A 17,157-nucleotide genomic window follows, 5' to 3' on the forward strand; every position below is an offset into this window, starting at 1 on the left:
GTGTTTATTGTTTATTAGTAATATTTGTAAAACAGTGAAGTCCTGTATTCACCATAGTGAGGGTTTGAAGCACTGCGGTCCTTCCAGTAATATTGGTATCCAACAGCATCTCCATCTTAAGCATTGCTCTCTACGGACGAAACAGGGTAGGCAATTAATAAGCCAACAGAGAACAATCTCTTATAGCTGGTTGCCATTTAGAGAAAAATCTTGAATGTTACACACGTTTTTTGTAAATAATTTGAATAATCATTGTTACTTCGGGTAAATATAGCAATGCACCCGAGCAAAATTTTATATCTTTTTTTTTTTATATAATTTTTCTCGTTTTTTCCATTTGAAAAGAATATTGTTTTCGTTATATGGTTAAATAGTTATTCTATAGGTCATTAGTTGATACCAGAAATACATACAATAGGCCTACACATGCTTAACAAGACAACATTTGGGCGAAGATGACATAAAGTGATATATTTGTTACCTTGAACAGTCTGTATGTCCACAGTACTGTCTTTCAAATGGATTCACGCTATTGCAGCCTCTCATCAACAGATTGGAATACAAAATGTGCATTCCTGGGTACCCAATTGGATAAACTAGAAATAACATAGCCATGTTTTATTTCTCTACTAACCAATATGCGCAGAAGGTTACCCATTTGTAAATATTGGCATCACCTTTAATATAACCTTACGCGGCTAAAACAGTTAGGCCTACTACACGCTACGTTTTTAATTTTGAAATTGGTTCTGAGCAAGATTTCCCCTAAATTCAAGAAAATTTGCGGAAGCAATACAAAGACATGAATATTAATTGAATTCGAATTTATTAACGCCATTGTCTTTATTGTGTTGTGTTTACACTAAGATTACAAAACAACGAGTAAAGAGAATTGGGTCACCACCAAAGCTTTTTGGTTATATCTACGCTTAGAATTTGGGTCGCCGCGAAAAAAGGTTGAGAAACACTGGCTTAAATCCTATTTTTTCTAATTTATTGTTGAATACGTTGTAAACCAAGTGTTTACAGACCCTGCTTGAAATGTATCGAACCTTAAAGGGAATTTGCTGAGCGTATAAGAGCAGTTAATATTGGAAAGCTTGGTGCCTCTTACTTTTGCGTTTGAAGCATATTGGGGAACCATAGTTATCCTCGTCGTAGCAACAACCAGCAGATTCGCATTGGCGGAGAGTCACGTATTTTAGGCCCTCCAGTAGCGGACACGCTTGGCGGCGCTCGGGCATCACTTGGCATTCTCCGTGTGGACATCTCCCTAAAAAAACTTTCAAGATAACCTACCAAGAATAGAGTACATAAATACTGTCCCGAATTGGTTCTTATAAGCACAAACTTAAGTGTGTTTTGTTCCTGCAAAATTTTTTCTCAATCATTGCTAAATTATTTTCGTAATTGTGAATAAAGCTAATTATAACAATCAACGCAAGTAAATACTGTCCCGCACTAGTTCTTATAAGCACAAAGTTGGGTGTGTTTTGTTCCTGCAAAATATTTTCTGAATCATTGCTAAATTATTTTCGTAATTGTGAATAAAGCTAATTATAACAATCAACGCAAGTAAATACTGTCCCGCACTAGTTCTTATAAGCACAAAGTTGGGTGTGTTTTGTTCCTGCAAAATATTTTCTGAATCATTGCTAAATTATTTTCATAATTGTGATTAAAGCTAATTATAACAATCAACGCAGGTAGTTAATTAGTATCTCAACAAGGTCTGCGTAGTTCCACGCTTCATATAATGGATAAATCGATTTTCACCATAAAATAAACACATATTTCCACCATAAAATAAACACCTTCCGGCAGGGCCAGCCCTTTGAAACACCAGGTGGTGTTGTAGTTTGAGTTGTCGAAGCAGCAGCCGCGAGATAAGCACTCGTCTCTCGAAGTTTCCCCGCGTGCACAATCGATTCTCTTCTGAATGGGCACTGTACATTGGTAGGCTTTGCACTCTGCATTTGTATGACGTGTAATATGTTATTCGTTTCAAAATCATTAAACTTAAGCCATAAACAATTAAATATTTAGAAAGAAGTAAAAGTCTAGATTATGGCCTAGATCAGTGGTTTTCAGCCTTATTCACGTCACGGCGTTTTCCGTTTCGTAACATTGTCATTTTTTACCTCGCCGCGTACCTTCTTAAACCTTGTTACCTTGCGCAGTTTTACTAAAAAAATGTCAAACCACGTAAATTACTAATGCTGTTTAATAATGTGTCTGGTTTACAGGTTAAATAATGATCCTAACTCCTCAAATAGAAAATAAAACTGTTTATTAGAACAGGTTGCAGCTTGCATTTTCCCTAACCAAAATTAAAATGTCTAATTAAAAAAATAAATAATGATTGTTAAAATGCTCACCTGAAAGAGCTAAAGTTGCTTACCGACTAACTAAGGTTTATTCTAATTGCAACTAACGAATGTTTCTATTCTGCTATCCTTACTATACCTTATGTCTGGATTTATTGTACAATATTGCCGTCTTAACAACTGAAACGCATTTTCCAATAATCTTTTTCTTAACCGATCAGCTGTTAACTTATAATTGAATTTTATATTTTGTGCGTTTAAAAATATCTCTCACATTTTCCAAATATCTTACCTCGTTTTTCTAGAACAAGTTTGCCAACCTTGTCGCTTAGGCTATGTCGCGGAATTAACAACAGGTAGACCAAGACAACCCATTCAGGCGTACTAGCGGGTTTACACATTTATTTGCTTATAGGTTATATAGCAACTAAACCTTTTTAGGGTATATAGCAATCACGGTTCTTTCGTAACATGACTGTAGGTTCTGGTCGCACACTTGTCCAAACAAAAGAGAAACAAGCGACTTTCTAAAACTTGTTTTTATGATCGCCCTGGAATCGAGTTGTTGTCAAATTAGTATAAACCAAGATAATTGCATTGCAATTTGTACATTATTGTTTTCACTGGGAGATGGCTCGCGGGCACGATTAAAAGCAATTTAATCTTACATGTCACTCGTGATATATACGCGTTAATCTTTTTGAACTGCTCTTTCATATATTTATATAACAAAAACATTTCTTCAATTTGTTTTGTAAAATTATTTTAATATTTGCGCATCGTATAGCATATACATCAAACCCTTTTTGCAGAAAAACTTTAATCATATTAGCATTGGTAGGCTATTTTGTATTAACAAAATACTCCAGGCAGCACAATTTTTACAACGTACATTTGTAGGCTAAGGCTAAACAATTAACCGCTAGAACATTGTAACCGTCTATTCTAATTCAAAGATACATCAATGAAGAGTTTGGTGATAAAATGATTCCCATTTTGAAAATAGTCGACCTATATCATATAACGTTTTCGGTTTTGACTTTATCAAATAAATATAATACTGTGTAAGAAAGACATGTTCGTAGGAAATCCAACACTACCGCAAGTTCGTGGTCATCAGTTCAATCAAAGATGGAAAAATATATTACGACAAGCCTGAAACGTTTTTGAAACGTGCCTCTGGCTTTTTAATCAAACACCTCGTGCTGCCGCCAGTCACCAATCAACATTCCAGCATTTCGGAAGGAACGTCAGAACAGGGTTTCTGTTTTTGTAAGCTCACTGCTTCATTCCTATGTTTATTTCTGTTGTGTGGTGGTGCATTAAATTTTCTTTTTTTAGTTTGAATTATGTTTTTTCGGTGAGTTTTTAGTTTTCTTACGTAGACGTAGGGAAAATAACGTTTATAGTGATTTAATGTCAACTTATGAAAGCCAATTTTAAATAGTTAAATAAATAAAAAAAAAACTTTAAAAAGAAAATAAAAAAAACTAAATTACGTTTTAATTCCTCCTCAGGTTAATTTCTTTTTTGGTACTTCTGGAAACTTTTTTTCGAGCAAACGCACAAGGTATTTTAAATAATTTTAAGTTACAACTAAGAAAATTTTTTCTCTTACATCAACTTAAAACGTATAGTCCGCTAAAGATAATCCCAAACTGTTAAACTATTTTCTGAGTTGAAGTACCGGTGATATACAGACAATTGCAAATAAATCGGCCACCTTTGTCGTTTTAGCATGCCCAGCCTTACGACCTGGCGTCCGTTGCGACAGACGCTGTTTCAGCAATATTTTCTGCAATAGCCCGATGTCGTGCATATGCACTACTACATGTGACGGATTTACCTGTACCAATCCAAGAAACATCTGTAAGACCCCATATGTGTTGAGAGTTGACTTGTGTAATCCATTATTGCGATGGCGAGCAAAAAACGTTGTCTTACAGCACGATTTGCTCTTGATTGCTTTAATACAGTTCTGGTCGGCAAACTGTGGTTGGGCCGCGAGTTACTTGTGGTTGGGCCGCGAGTTACTTTTGAATAGCTTATTGTAATCATGTAGTTGTGAGCCGCGTAATAGCCGTATTGCATTTTATTCTAAAAGTTTGTGGGTCTGAATTTTTATATCGTCTCGATGTGGTTCAGACCCAAGTGCCACGCGTTGTCATTAGAACCTGTCGAACTATTTTTTTCCAACTTTAAATAGCCTATATGTTAGTGCAAAATTTTTTGCGATCCGCGCGTATATTTTTCGTGTTTTCAATGTTCACATTATGGCATGGCAGTGTTTTCGGGCCACTGTTTTCGTAGTGGTTTTACATAGTGGGCATTCAATAGCTCTAAAAAGAGTACTTTAGACCGCGACAAATGTTTGCCGACCACTGCTTAGAGAACCTTACCACCACATTGAACAAATGGCCACGTATTAACACTATGCTACATTTTAGTGTGCGAGGACTTGCCTGCGATTAACAATGGCCGACTTGTCCCAGTGCTTAACCACCGTTCCCCAGGCGATGATATTACGTTTGAATGCAACGTCGGCTATCAACTCAGCTTTACTTCCATTCGTGTATGTCGTGTGGACGGTAGTTGGAGTGGTTCTTCTCCAGTCTGTTCTGGTATTTACCCTATAGTTATTTAAGTTTTCGATGTTACGAGTAAAAACATGCAAATAAATGTGGCTTAATTTTTTAATACGTCAAAAAACGCTTTATTTTGTTTAATTATTGACCATTATTGAAATAGCCGTAAGTCCTCTTGAATTTTCAAACAGCCGGCAAATGTCCTGATTTTGGTGAGTTTGAAAATGGATTCTTTTCATTGAGCAACGGATATGATGTGGGTAGTGTGGCAAGCTACAGTTGCAACAAGGGCTACAAACTTAAAGGTTCCGAGGTCGTAACGTGTGGTTCGGATTTTAATTGGAGCCATCCCACTCCCTCTTGTTCGTCTGGCCTAGAAGGTACGAATCGCAGTTTCACCGAGTAAATCTTTTAATAGAAATTTACTGCTCCGATACAGGTCTGCGAAGTTAATTATCCCCAATTATCCCCAATTCCCAACGGCCCAAGAGTCTGGCAATTGTACTTGAAACAGCAAACCAGTTATAGGGGGTCAAAACTCGGCCACCCACAATCCGTGGGTGGAAAAACAGACTTCGTGTCTAGTCCCTGTCTCTAGCCCTGCTGGGTGTCACAACTCTCTCTAGCATAGAGTGTGGCCTTGTCAGAATATTGCTATCTAACACCAAATAAACAAGACTCGGTCTGCGTCAGTGGACTCTTGTCTAAATTCGATGTTATTTAAATTCAAGGAAAACATATTTTTTTTTTAGTAAAACAAGTTCTATTTGTCTACGTTTGCTTTTTATAATTGTTATTGGTATTGTGTAAGGTTTTTACATTTATTCAGTGACTGAATCTCGTACAATGAACTTCACATTTAACCAATTTATTTCTCATGTATAGATTTTTGCAACCAGCGACCCCCGAGCCTGGTAAACGGCAAATATCAATTTGTCGTAGTCATACCACCAGGAGCGGACGCCTCCTTTGCACCCAGCGATATTCGATGGCGCATCGGAGATAAAATGAAGTACAGCTGTAACCGAGGCTTCAGTCTGAATACCAGCAATCCAGTCTGGACTTGCGTGGAAAAAGACACTTGGAGTGGTCAGGCGATGTCGTGTCTCCGTAAGCAATCAGCATTAACACAGACAACCTATATTTATGCATTTGTGTTTACAACAAATAAGTGTATGCGAGTTTTCAATCCGGACGCTTACCGGCTTTCGACATTTCATGGCAACACCATTTTTATTACCCATGTATGGAAAATTGTACACTAGACAGTTACTTAATTTCAGCATGCACTCCATTGCCAAGTGATGCCGACTGCGGAACGCCATGCCAGGCTAGCTACGAATGCGGCGCCAACAGTATCTGTTCGTGCTATGCACGTAGATGTGGAGAGGCCTCTTGCTTTTTACCCAGCTGTAAGTTGTTATTGCACAAATTCCAATACTAGAGGAATGTATGTTCTAATGTCGTTATTTTAAACATGTTGTGATAAAGCCCATTGGAAGTAGTATTTTCACCAATAACGGCATTCATATAATAGTATACTGGTTCCATCGAAAAGACTATTACCGAAATGAATTGATCAAATCAGGGATCTAGTAGAAGCATGCAACTGTTGGAAAATATTATCAATTAACATTCAGCCCAATGTCCCGAGCTGCAAAACATTCCAAACGGAAAGGTTCGCTCGGTGGGAAGAGGAGAGGGCGCACTTGCGTCATATGAGTGCGAGAAGGGTTACGCGCTCGTTGGAAGCAAGACACGTCGCTGTCTTAAAGAAGACTGGATTTGGAGTGGAAGCAAGCCAAGATGTGCACAGAAAACCAAAGGTAAACATATTTTTTTTATTTTTAAGTAAGGGTGGTAGTGTTTTCTATCGTGCTCTGGATGATAGTTGTTCGAATTGCTCGTTGGTTATAGTAAAAATTTTCCTCGCGCGCGAGATCTAAATAAGTTTGGTTGTACACTCTCGCGAAGTAAAGCTTTTTTCAGAAGAAAAAATAAAATTAAATGGTAATCCCCGAACTACCTTCGATAAAACTATGGATAACACCTGTTTTTTAGTTACTATGGGCAATGCCCGATCGGTGCTCTAAACATTTCATCGCACGTCCCGTAGACAAACCCTGGTTGACTGTGTCAGGTTTTGCTTGTTTTTTTTAACAGAATTTTGCGAAAATCCACCCAACCTTGTCAACGGAATATACAGACAAGTTAGCATCAAGCCCTTGCCATCCCGCCCGCCAAACGGAGCATCAGCTGCTGAAAGTATCAAGATCAAGTGGTCTATAGGAGACACAGTGCAGTATCGCTGCAACGCAGGCTTTAATCTGAACTCCACCAACCCAATATGGACTTGCATTGAAGCAAACACATGGTCGGGTGCGCCCATGTCGTGCTTCGGTAAGTACAAAGGATTTTCGACCACAACTGACAGTGAAGTAGGCTGTTATGCATTTAAAAAGTAGTTAATATAGCGGACGTGCAACATTTAACATCCTGCTCATCCGCCAAGACTGAGCCGGACTAAAATGTTTTTGCTATTGGATTCAGCTTGTACTCCTCTTCCTGAAAATTTACGATGCGGAAGAACTTGCGATGACAGTTCTGGTTGTAATCAGAATGAAATCTGCTCCTGCCACCAACGAAAATGCGGCGGCAGAACTTGTTTCGTACCTCGTAAGCTTGGCTTTGGTATTTTTTGTAAAACTATTACATTTGGCCAGTGGCTTTCCTAGGGTGAGTACTATAAATATTTGGTGTAATTAACTAAAATGCAAGAAGTGTTGCCGCACTGCATTGCATTTGTTTAACTGCATTAAAGATGCAGATTTTGATTAAAATGTATCAACCCGTCGAAGGTGACATATTTGTTCTATTCTTGTTGTTCGCAGCAGCACCCCTCAAATGTCCTCAACCTACATCAATTAGGAATGGAGGCGTGCGGCACAACGGTCTTGTGCAGGGAAGTGCGGCCGTTTACTTTTGTCATTCCTCTTTTACAATGGTGGGTATTCACACCCGCATCTGCCTGGCAGACCTCACCTGGAGCGGCGAACAACCGAGATGCGATGCTAAAGGTTAGTAGGGATTTTCCTCGATAATACTACTAATGACGGGGCTCGGGCTGCTGCGCCAAAATATGCAAACCCTAATTAAGCTGTAATATTTAAAGGTTTTTGCGGGTCACCGCCACCGGTTCCGAATGGTTGGTACAAACTGGTTCAAGATCAATTCGGTAATTCCGTTGGCGAAAACGCTGAAAACTACCAACGCTATGCAGTTGGCGACAAGTTTCAGTACGGATGTTCGAGAGGATACCAACTGAGCTCTTCTGTTTCGACGAAAACTTGTTTATCAGGAGGCACCTGGTCTGGAGACAACCTACAATGTATAAGTGGGTATCACGTTTCACAAAACACAAGACTTTTCGCATTTTTTTCAATCTCTACCTCAAACATTCAAAACCATTAAAATAAATCGCCTTATTTTGATGATACAGAAACAAGATTAGAGTGTGAGAGGCTGACGGATATAGCAAACGGAGTAATCACTCTGTTGGACGGCACCATTACACCCGGTTCCACTGTTCGCTACGATTGCGTCAGAGGGTTCCAGATGGTTGGAGATAATTTCAGAACTTGTCAGCGCGATGGGAGCTGGAGCGGGATTGAACCGACTTGTGTTAAAGTTAAAGGTACCGTAATTATTACTGTCAAAATTGTTGAGTTACGAAAGAACACTGCACACTGTACGAAAAGCTTGTGTTGGTTTGTTGACATCGTGAACGTTTGACTGAAGCTACATAATCCGAAAAACCCACATTAATAAAATATATATTAACTTCTGACCCTATAAAACATATATCAACGTTCACATCGAAAACTATATGCTTTATGTGGACTTCGAAGTTAAATCTAGCGCAAGAAATATTAACTTAGACCGTTTTACATTGTTTAATCTTAATTGTCCCATATATTGCTACATTCATAACACTACCATAATTATATAATCTTAATAAATCTCAGAAGCTTAAAATTGGCGAAAAATGCGTATCTTAAATCCCCGTTTTTCTCAGGTTTTTGTTGGTCTCCACCATCCATCTACAACGGCTGGTATAAGCTAGTTGGGGATCAGTCAAGCGGCACCATCGGCGAAAACGCAGATATCAACAAACGTTATGCTGTGGGTGACGTTTTTCAGTACGGCTGCATCAGAGGTTACCGTCTCAACTCTGACATCACGAAAAAGAAGTGTTTGAACGACGGCAACTGGGATGGGGTATCACTTCAGTGTATAAGTAAGAACATAGTATCAAACACTCTGCATTAGTTGGTAACATTGACACGTACGCTTTAGAAACGAGAGAGAAATGCCATAAACTTTCCATGGCTATATTGAACGGAGTGGCCCAAAAGGACAACGTCGTCGGACCCGGTTCGATCGTCAGCTATCTCTGCAACAGAGGTTACACTTTGGTTGGAGATCGTCAGAGAACTTGTCAGAACGACGGGACTTGGAGCGGAAGGGAACCTTCTTGTTTGAGATCACAAGGTTCGTTAAGAGAGCCAATTTAATTCCCGGCAATCGACCCAGTTGTATGTAGGCTACTCTTGCTGTTCAAAGAAACACAATTTAATCTTCAATCTATTTTAGCCACACCGTTTTGCTGGTCACCACCGCCAATTATCAACGGCTGGTATAAATTAGTTGGGGACCTGTCCGCATCAAACGCAGCCGGTAACAACGCTGAAGTAAACGTACGCTACACCGTTGGCGACGTATTCCAATATGGCTGTAAAGCGGGATTCGTCCTAACGGAGTCCGCCAACGACAAGAAAACTTGTTTACCGGATGGCACGTGGTCCGGCAGTCTAGTGCAATGTAGAGGTGAATTCATTTATCCATCCTGTATAATAATACTGTTGCAAGTTTATCCGTTAGGTAGTGCGGTGTGGCATGGTAAATAAAAGGCTAACATGTTGATGTCTCTTAAAATTGTTAATCCTTGAAACTAAAAGCGTTAGTCGAAAACGCCAATTCTGCTTGTTGCAGAAGTTCTGGACTGTGGTTTTGCTGGCCTGCTGTCGAACGGGCATTCCACGGTTATTGGCTGGGGCCCTGGCAGTGTGGCATCGTACACTTGCCACCCCGGATACAACTTGGTTGGCAGCAGCCGGCGCACGTGCCAGATTGATGGAAATTATGACGGGATTCAGCCGACATGTGTCCCCATTGGTAAGAATGTTATGAATCACTGAAAAACAATTTTTGTTTTGGCGACGCAAATAATTTTTCCGTTCCTTATACCATATTTTTAAATCGCCACAAAACGAAAGCCTATATGTTTCACTTCAATAAATAATCCTATTATTCAGGGCCACAAACTTTCTGCCCGGTTCCCGAGCCGCCGAATAACGGTTTTCTGTCGCTCTGTCGTTCCTGCTCGCTCAACTCCGGATCGCAGCCCAGAACCGACGTTCTGTCCTATGCCTGTGCTTTTGGGTACACTTTGGTAGGTCCGAGAAAGAGGACTTGCATGCCACAAACCGGCAAGTGGAACTACGCTGCGCCAGTGTGCGTTTTCTGTAAGAAACAAACTTACCATGGTCAATTTTAATTTAACTGTGCCTTGTGCCGCTAGCCTTGATAATCTACAGCATTTTAAACCAGTTATTTTATAGTGGGAGAAGTCCTAGTAATTAGTCGTTGTCATACCGTCCCAATTAGAGCAATATTTAGACTAATAATAGTCTTTAGTCAAGTCATAATGTAGCTTAGCTTTATTATTGTTTCCTTGTCGCAGCCGGTTGCACAGTGAGCTTCGAAATCCCGAACGGGTTTGTGGTTTCGAACTCTTTGCTACCTAACGCTCAAATTGAGATTCGGTGCGACCGAGGCTTCCAACTGGACAAAGTGGATCCCGTTTATTGTGAGGGAAACCAAGTCTGGAGCACTGCGCTACCGAACTGCGTGCCACAAACAGGTGAGAAAAAACGTTAATTGTTTTAGTTATGCCTGGTAGGTATTGAGTGGTGTGGGTCACTTTATAAATGATGTGACATATCCATCCTGTTCTTTTTTCCTAAGCTTCCAACAATCCCTGGACTTTATCCATCAGCGACAAAAGTTTCTTGTTCGGCAACGAGCTTCTGTCTTTCTATGACAGCGAAAGATTTTGCTTTAGCAAAGGAGGCTGGCTAGCGACATCTGGTGTCCGTGAAGAGAAACTTTACAAGTGAGCTGTCTATGTGTATTTGCAAAGTAACACCAAAATATAAACACTGCTGATATACAGCGTTTCACACCGCGTTTCTTGGTCGTGTGTACCTCTTCTTTGAAAGCAATCTTTTTTTTAGAAAACTTAAAGACTATATGACGCCCGGCCATTCTTATTGGTTTGGGCTGACCGACCACGCCGAAGAATCCTTCTGGTTGTGGAAGACTGGCGACGTTTTGCATCCAGAAATGTACGATCCGGAATTACTGGAGGCGCTTGGAACGTAAGTAAAACGTACCATTGGGAATGTTTACTAGCCTACTGCCAGTGTTCTGGAACACATACTTTTTATATCTAGCATATGTGATTTGTTATACCGTGATTTGTTCGACTCCTAACACGTTATCCTTAAAGTTTGAAGGCTTTTACTTCTGACGACAACAACGATTGTGCGTTCGTGTCAAACGATTTTCAGCGTACTTGGAACGACGACGATTGTCAGAAGGGACGGCACTACGCTTTATGCGAAAAAGGTGGTTAACAAATTGAAAACCAACAATTGTGACCACTTACAGTGAAGCACAAGCACAATTTTGACGACTTTAACATCTTGCGGTTCATGTGGCTGCCATAGCAATTAAAACACTATTCCAATATTTAACCCTAGAGTAGTTTATCTATCCCATCTTTTTACTGTTTATAATCAAACACTATGTCCTCTCTAATAGCAACTTTAAACAACTGGGTCGCCACTGGCAGCGGAATCGAGCAGATGACGATTCCCGGCCAAATCCAATGGATGGAGGCACTGGCAAGATGTCGTGCATACGGGGGTTGGCTTCTCATGAAACAACAAATACAGATTGTTACCAGGTAATTGTTGAATTTAACAACTACTGTATGTAGCACATAACCTTAATACCTTAATTTTTTGAACATGTAGAATGGTAGCTGTTATCAGGGCCAGGCTTGCTCCCCAAAACCACGAATCAAAAAGCAACCAAGAGTTGATACTTAACGACGCTGTTTGCGAACGAGGGGGTAGGTATGTCTTCATATTTTTCGAAAAAAAGTATGTTATATCTTTTACGACCAGTAGTTTTAAAATCATTCATTATTGTCATGTTGCCCTCTTTTTTCTTTACTACTTGTAGGTGAACATCAGTATTCTCAAGAAAACAATATGGGTGAAGCTCACGCCAACCCCGACCAACATGGTAAGTTCCGCAGTTTTAACGCTTATATTTTTGAAATGCCGCTAAGCGTGCATAACATTGACAGCTTCTGGTTCTTCAACACCGACTGTAACGCTAACGCTAACGGACGCGGCAATCGTTACAACAACAACGCCTTTCCATAAAGTTTGTGGCCCGAGGTGCGACACTAATCAGGATTGTGGGTTTACGCAAAAGTGCCTCTGCGATGGACCATGCTCAGCTTCTTGTCTTCTCATCACCCATCCCACTAGCGGTAAGATACTTTCAACTAGCAGATAAATTACCCAAATATTCGGCGTAAAATCGCGAAGCATAATGTCCAATATTAGAATTAAAAAAACTACATTTTAGTGTGTTGCCCTCGTTCTTTACCACGGCGGACATGCGGGCCTGCCTGTGTCCACGCCGGACAGTGCAGGGCGGGTCAGCATTGTTCCTGCGACGGAAGATGCGGACTCTCTTGTCGGACGCTGATTCCATCAATAGGAGGAAGAATGGAACAGCCGGGAACATCAACTGGTGAGTTAAGATCTGTCATCAATGAAACTTGGTTCAAGTTCCACAATTTGCTTCAACAACCAGATCTTACTGATGTAGTAACAGAAGGGCAACGAAAGGCTGACAGCACAACGCAAAGTTCCTATTCTACCGAGGGCGTAAAAGGCGATGCTGAAATTTCCTATTCTACCAAAGGCTCGGGTTCTACCAAGGGCGCTAAAGGATCGCAAATTTCCTTTTCTACCAAGGGCGCAAAAGGCTTGGTTTCTATCAAAGTCTTTAAAGGCGATGATGAAATTTCCTATTCTACCAACGCCGTAAAAGGCTCGGTTTCTATCAAAGGCTTTAAAGGCGATGATGAAATTTCCTCTTCTACCAAGGGCGCAAAAGGCCCTGATTCTACCAAGGGCGCTAAAGGATCGCAATTTTCCTATTCTACCAACGCCGCAAAAGGCTCGGTTTCTACCAAAGGCTTTAAAGGCGATGATGAAATTTCCTATTCTACCAAGGCCGCAAAAAGCCGTGATTCTACCAAGGGCGCTAAAGGATCGCAATTTTCCTATTCTACCAACGCCGCAAAAGGCTCGGTTTCTACCAAAGGCTTAAAAGGCGATGATGAAATTTCCTATTCTACCAAGGCCGCAAAGGGCCCTGATTCTACCAAGGGCGCTAAAGGATCGCAATTTTCCTATTCTACCAACGCCGCAAAAGGCTCGGTTTCTACCAAAGGCTTTAAAGGCGATGATGAAATTTCCTATTCTACCAAGGGCGCAAAGGGCCCTGATTTTACCAAAGGCGCTAAAGGATCGGAAAGTTCCTATTCTACCAAGGGCGCAAAAGGCTCGGTTTCTACCAAAGGCTTTAAAGGCGATGATGAAATTTCCTATTCTACCAAGGGCGCAAAGGGCCCTGATTTTACCAAAGGCGCTAAAGGATCGGAAAGTTTCTATTCTACGAAGGGCGCAAAAGGCTCTGTTTCTACCAAAGGCTTTAAAGGCGATGCTGAAATTTCCTTTTCTACCAAGGGCGCTAAAGGCTCGCAGATTTCCTATTCCACCAAGGGCGCTAAAGGATCGGAAAGTTCAACAGAAGACGGAGTTTCTTCGCAACAAGTACCGTTAACTTCTGTTACAACTGAAGTTGGACCAGAATATTCTATTTCGGGATCGGGAGTGTCGAGCGCAGGTGTACTTGGATCAACCGTGGTTCAAGATAATAATGGTAAGAGCACGGTCTTTGACGCATTATTTTTTTCGTTGCGAAATCGAAATTCTTCTTAGCAGGGTATCAATGTCCAATGCAATTTCACTTTTGCAGTATGCCTCCCATCTCCTTGCGAAAACGAGTGCATTTGCTCTTCGTCTTGCAAACACGAAGGAGGTTACTACTGCAGGCCCCCGCTAGAGAAGGAAGGTTTCCTTGGACGAAATTGCTCACACCGTAAGTTGTTTCAAAACTCAGTAAACAAGTTTCCCTTTAATTACTCAGATCAAATACACCAGCTTCATGCGTTCTGCGCAGTTATATTTTAACGTTTTTATTTCTAAAAAAATAATAGAATTTAGCGTATCTTTATCTTTGAAAAACGTTTTGCAGGCCCCCCTCAAATCGACTGTGGTGCGGACGCTGTAATGGTGATTCGCTTGGAGAAATCGTTGATGATCGAGTACGATGGAGCACATTCCAATGGCGTATTTTACGTGGATGCCTCGACCGTTGCAGACCAGGCACCGGTCTCCGTTTTTACGGTCAATTCGAGGTAACCAAAGATTTAAATATTGCTTTAATATAATAGCCGCAAAGGCGTTAGAGTATAAAAGTGCCACTGGATTTTAAAACGATATAATCTGTATACAATCATACAATCTACAATATAGAGCGTAAGAAAATATTTGTTCATAACGCGGGGATACTGAAAACGACGTTTAAAGCTGCCTTTAACAAATTTTATATCGTCAAATTCTTTGAAGATGTTATTTTCGAATGAGTGACACCGCCGACTTTTACACAATTCAGTTGGACCTTTATTCTTGCACCACAACCGTACTTCACACTGGCTCCAGCATAATCTTTCTTAATCGGGTAAGTAAAAGTCAACATTTCAGCCAACCTGATAGGTTACATCGCCTTCTCGTGGATTTAACATTGTAGTTGCGTTTTAGATATGGTGGGACCGCTTCACGGAAAACAGAATGTTCAGCTTTGTGCGCCCAGTGGCCGAAGTGACGTGCAGCTACCCTACAGAGTATATCGTCCAATCAGCCATCGCTCCCTTGTAAGTGGATAACACCATGTCGAAGTTAATTTTAATTTCGAAAAGAGGTTTTAATTTGTCTTAAACATTGCTTGATTGCAGCTGCTGCGATCCACTACCGCGAAAGACCGAACTTGGTACCTTTCTTCTTCGATCCGTATTACACAAGAACCCTCCCAATACTGGAAAACCGCGACTGCTCGTGAATTCCGATCAACCGGGAGTTGCAACCTACACAGTAGGCGAGATGATTTATCTGACCGTAACGCTAGACCTCGGACCGAAAATGTCGTCCTACGACGAGGACGAAGAAACAAAGGTTTTATATCCTCGTCTCACAATGTGCTGGTTCGCTCGTCAAAGACAAAGTTCTGGGCCTGAATCCAATAACATGATCATCTACCCAACGTATGTACTTGCTTTTCATAGAAACCCGCGTTTTACGTAAAGAGAACTTTCCCTCAATACACTACGGTATAATTTAGTTCCTCACTGTTCTTCGTATTGCATATTATTCTCTAATAAAATAGGATTTCAGCTAAAATTATTTTAATCCAATAGGAAGCCTTCACTCGAAAATAACAGTTTTGTATTTAGGTAAATTAGAAGTCTTTGTTTTATCATTTTCAATAGTGACCAACCGGCTATTAAAGTTTGGGGCCCGGAAAGTGAACTGAACGTTGTTGATATCGGTTTCCAAGTTGTCCAGTGGAAGAATGATAGCAACTACGTATATGTTCACTGCAGCGTCAAGATATATTCGGTGAGTAGTTGGGGAAGTAGAATTGGCTAACCCCGGAATACGTCCTGGTGAACTCTGTGGATTTTTACAGATGAACCGTGCGAAACGTTCGATTGATGATGATGCCACCTACAACGAAGTGATTATAAAAGGTCCACTGCGAATCGTTTATAAGGATACTATTAAACCACGGCGTTACGACGGTAAGAACTAATTACACACACATTTTGACATAACTTATTCATTTTTTCTTTATCGGCCTGATTACGGTCATGTAGTATTACCTGCTTTTTTTAGTTTCCTCTTGCTGGGAGGTATTTAATTAATCGAATTGGTTCTACAACCTTAAAAGGTGGACCCATACACTAATATTACTACAGGACTTGGCGCCCACCTTATCCATCAAGATTTAATTTAAACGATGAAACAGTTCGCGTAATAAATATACTCAACTCTAAAATCACCCCTGAAAACATGGGAATTACCAAGGGCTGAATAAAAGCCCGCTAGATACTTTTTGGGCATAATGCAAACAACTCTTTATGCATAAAGTGCAATTTTGTAAAAACTCTTTCAGAACTGATTTAACAAACCAATTTTATCACAGGGGAGGAAAATTATGTAACGTTAAACCTGAATAGCTTCACGAAGCCTATGCTGGTTACGTTCGCAATTCTGCTTTTCCTCTTGTGTCTCGTGCTGGTCGCGTTGTTAAAATTTCATCTCGTCTGCAATCAAACGGCAGATAACGGAGAAGAGCCGCTGGATTTCCACGATGACCGTCTTTGATTTTGGACTTCCATTAATTCACGATCCCTTGTGGGTTGCTACGAAATATTACATCTTGTTCCTTTGTTCGTTATCACTTTTGTTGTAATTTTGAATCGCCATACGTTTTCGGTTACAAATTAAAAACTATTTTTTTCACTTTGTGTTGGATAGTTCAAGACAGTTTTAATTTCCATTGAAGCTACGGAAGGTTTAAAATTAGTTAACGATCTTTGTTCGCAATTTCCACCCGATAATATCTGCATGCGCTTATTCGGCTTGCCAGGACTAGTGGCAACTACAAAGCGTGTGAAACACAAATCCACGATCTATTTATACCAAAACAAGCGCTGCGTCGGCCTTTGGCTTCGAGTAACCGCATCGAGACACCTTGGACGTTCTCACGCCATCAACTGACGTTAAAGCCGGCGCGTCTAACGTTTGCTTTTTTTAGTTTCCAGCAGAAGGCTCCGCTTCTTGTCTGCCCTGTAGTGGCAAAGGTATCTTAATTCTAGCTTTGATCGACACAAATAAGGTGCCACACGCGAA

General features: G+C 40.6%; 2 protein-coding genes across 2 annotated transcripts; one reads left to right on the plus strand and one right to left on the minus strand.

Annotated features, from left to right (window-relative positions):
* Window positions 1-48: 48 nt before the first annotated feature.
* On the minus strand, window positions 49-2,728 carry LOC146164088 (uncharacterized). Its single transcript, XM_083380665.1, has 5 exons — window positions 2,620-2,728; window positions 1,815-1,970; window positions 1,115-1,273; window positions 482-596; window positions 49-130 (listed from the first exon to the last, which is right to left on the minus strand). The coding sequence occupies exons 1-5, from the start codon at window positions 2,726-2,728 to the stop codon at window positions 49-51; spliced, it is 621 nt and encodes a 206-aa protein (XP_083236791.1).
* Window positions 2,729-4,801: 2,073 nt separating this feature from the next.
* Window positions 4,802-16,629, plus strand: LOC146164089 (uncharacterized). Its single transcript, XM_083380666.1, has 28 exons — window positions 4,802-4,948; window positions 5,812-6,022; window positions 6,553-6,738; window positions 7,076-7,312; window positions 7,804-7,989; window positions 8,085-8,306; window positions 8,412-8,606; window positions 8,988-9,205; window positions 9,262-9,463; window positions 9,566-9,799; window positions 9,965-10,147; window positions 10,288-10,497; window positions 10,716-10,895; window positions 11,000-11,147; window positions 11,269-11,412; window positions 11,544-11,662; window positions 11,858-12,002; window positions 12,073-12,170; window positions 12,284-12,346; window positions 12,833-14,065; window positions 14,162-14,284; window positions 14,441-14,603; window positions 14,815-14,926; window positions 15,007-15,119; window positions 15,201-15,506; window positions 15,732-15,861; window positions 15,932-16,043; window positions 16,448-16,629. The coding sequence occupies exons 1-28, from the start codon at window positions 4,802-4,804 to the stop codon at window positions 16,627-16,629; spliced, it is 5,802 nt and encodes a 1,933-aa protein (XP_083236792.1).
* Window positions 16,630-17,157: the final 528 nt, after the last annotated feature.

Source organism: Ascidiella aspersa, chromosome 2, assembly GCF_963924565.1.
Source record: "Ascidiella aspersa chromosome 2, kaAscAspe10.2, whole genome shotgun sequence".
In the NCBI taxonomy this organism is placed as follows: domain Eukaryota; kingdom Metazoa; phylum Chordata; class Ascidiacea; order Phlebobranchia; family Ascidiidae; genus Ascidiella; species Ascidiella aspersa.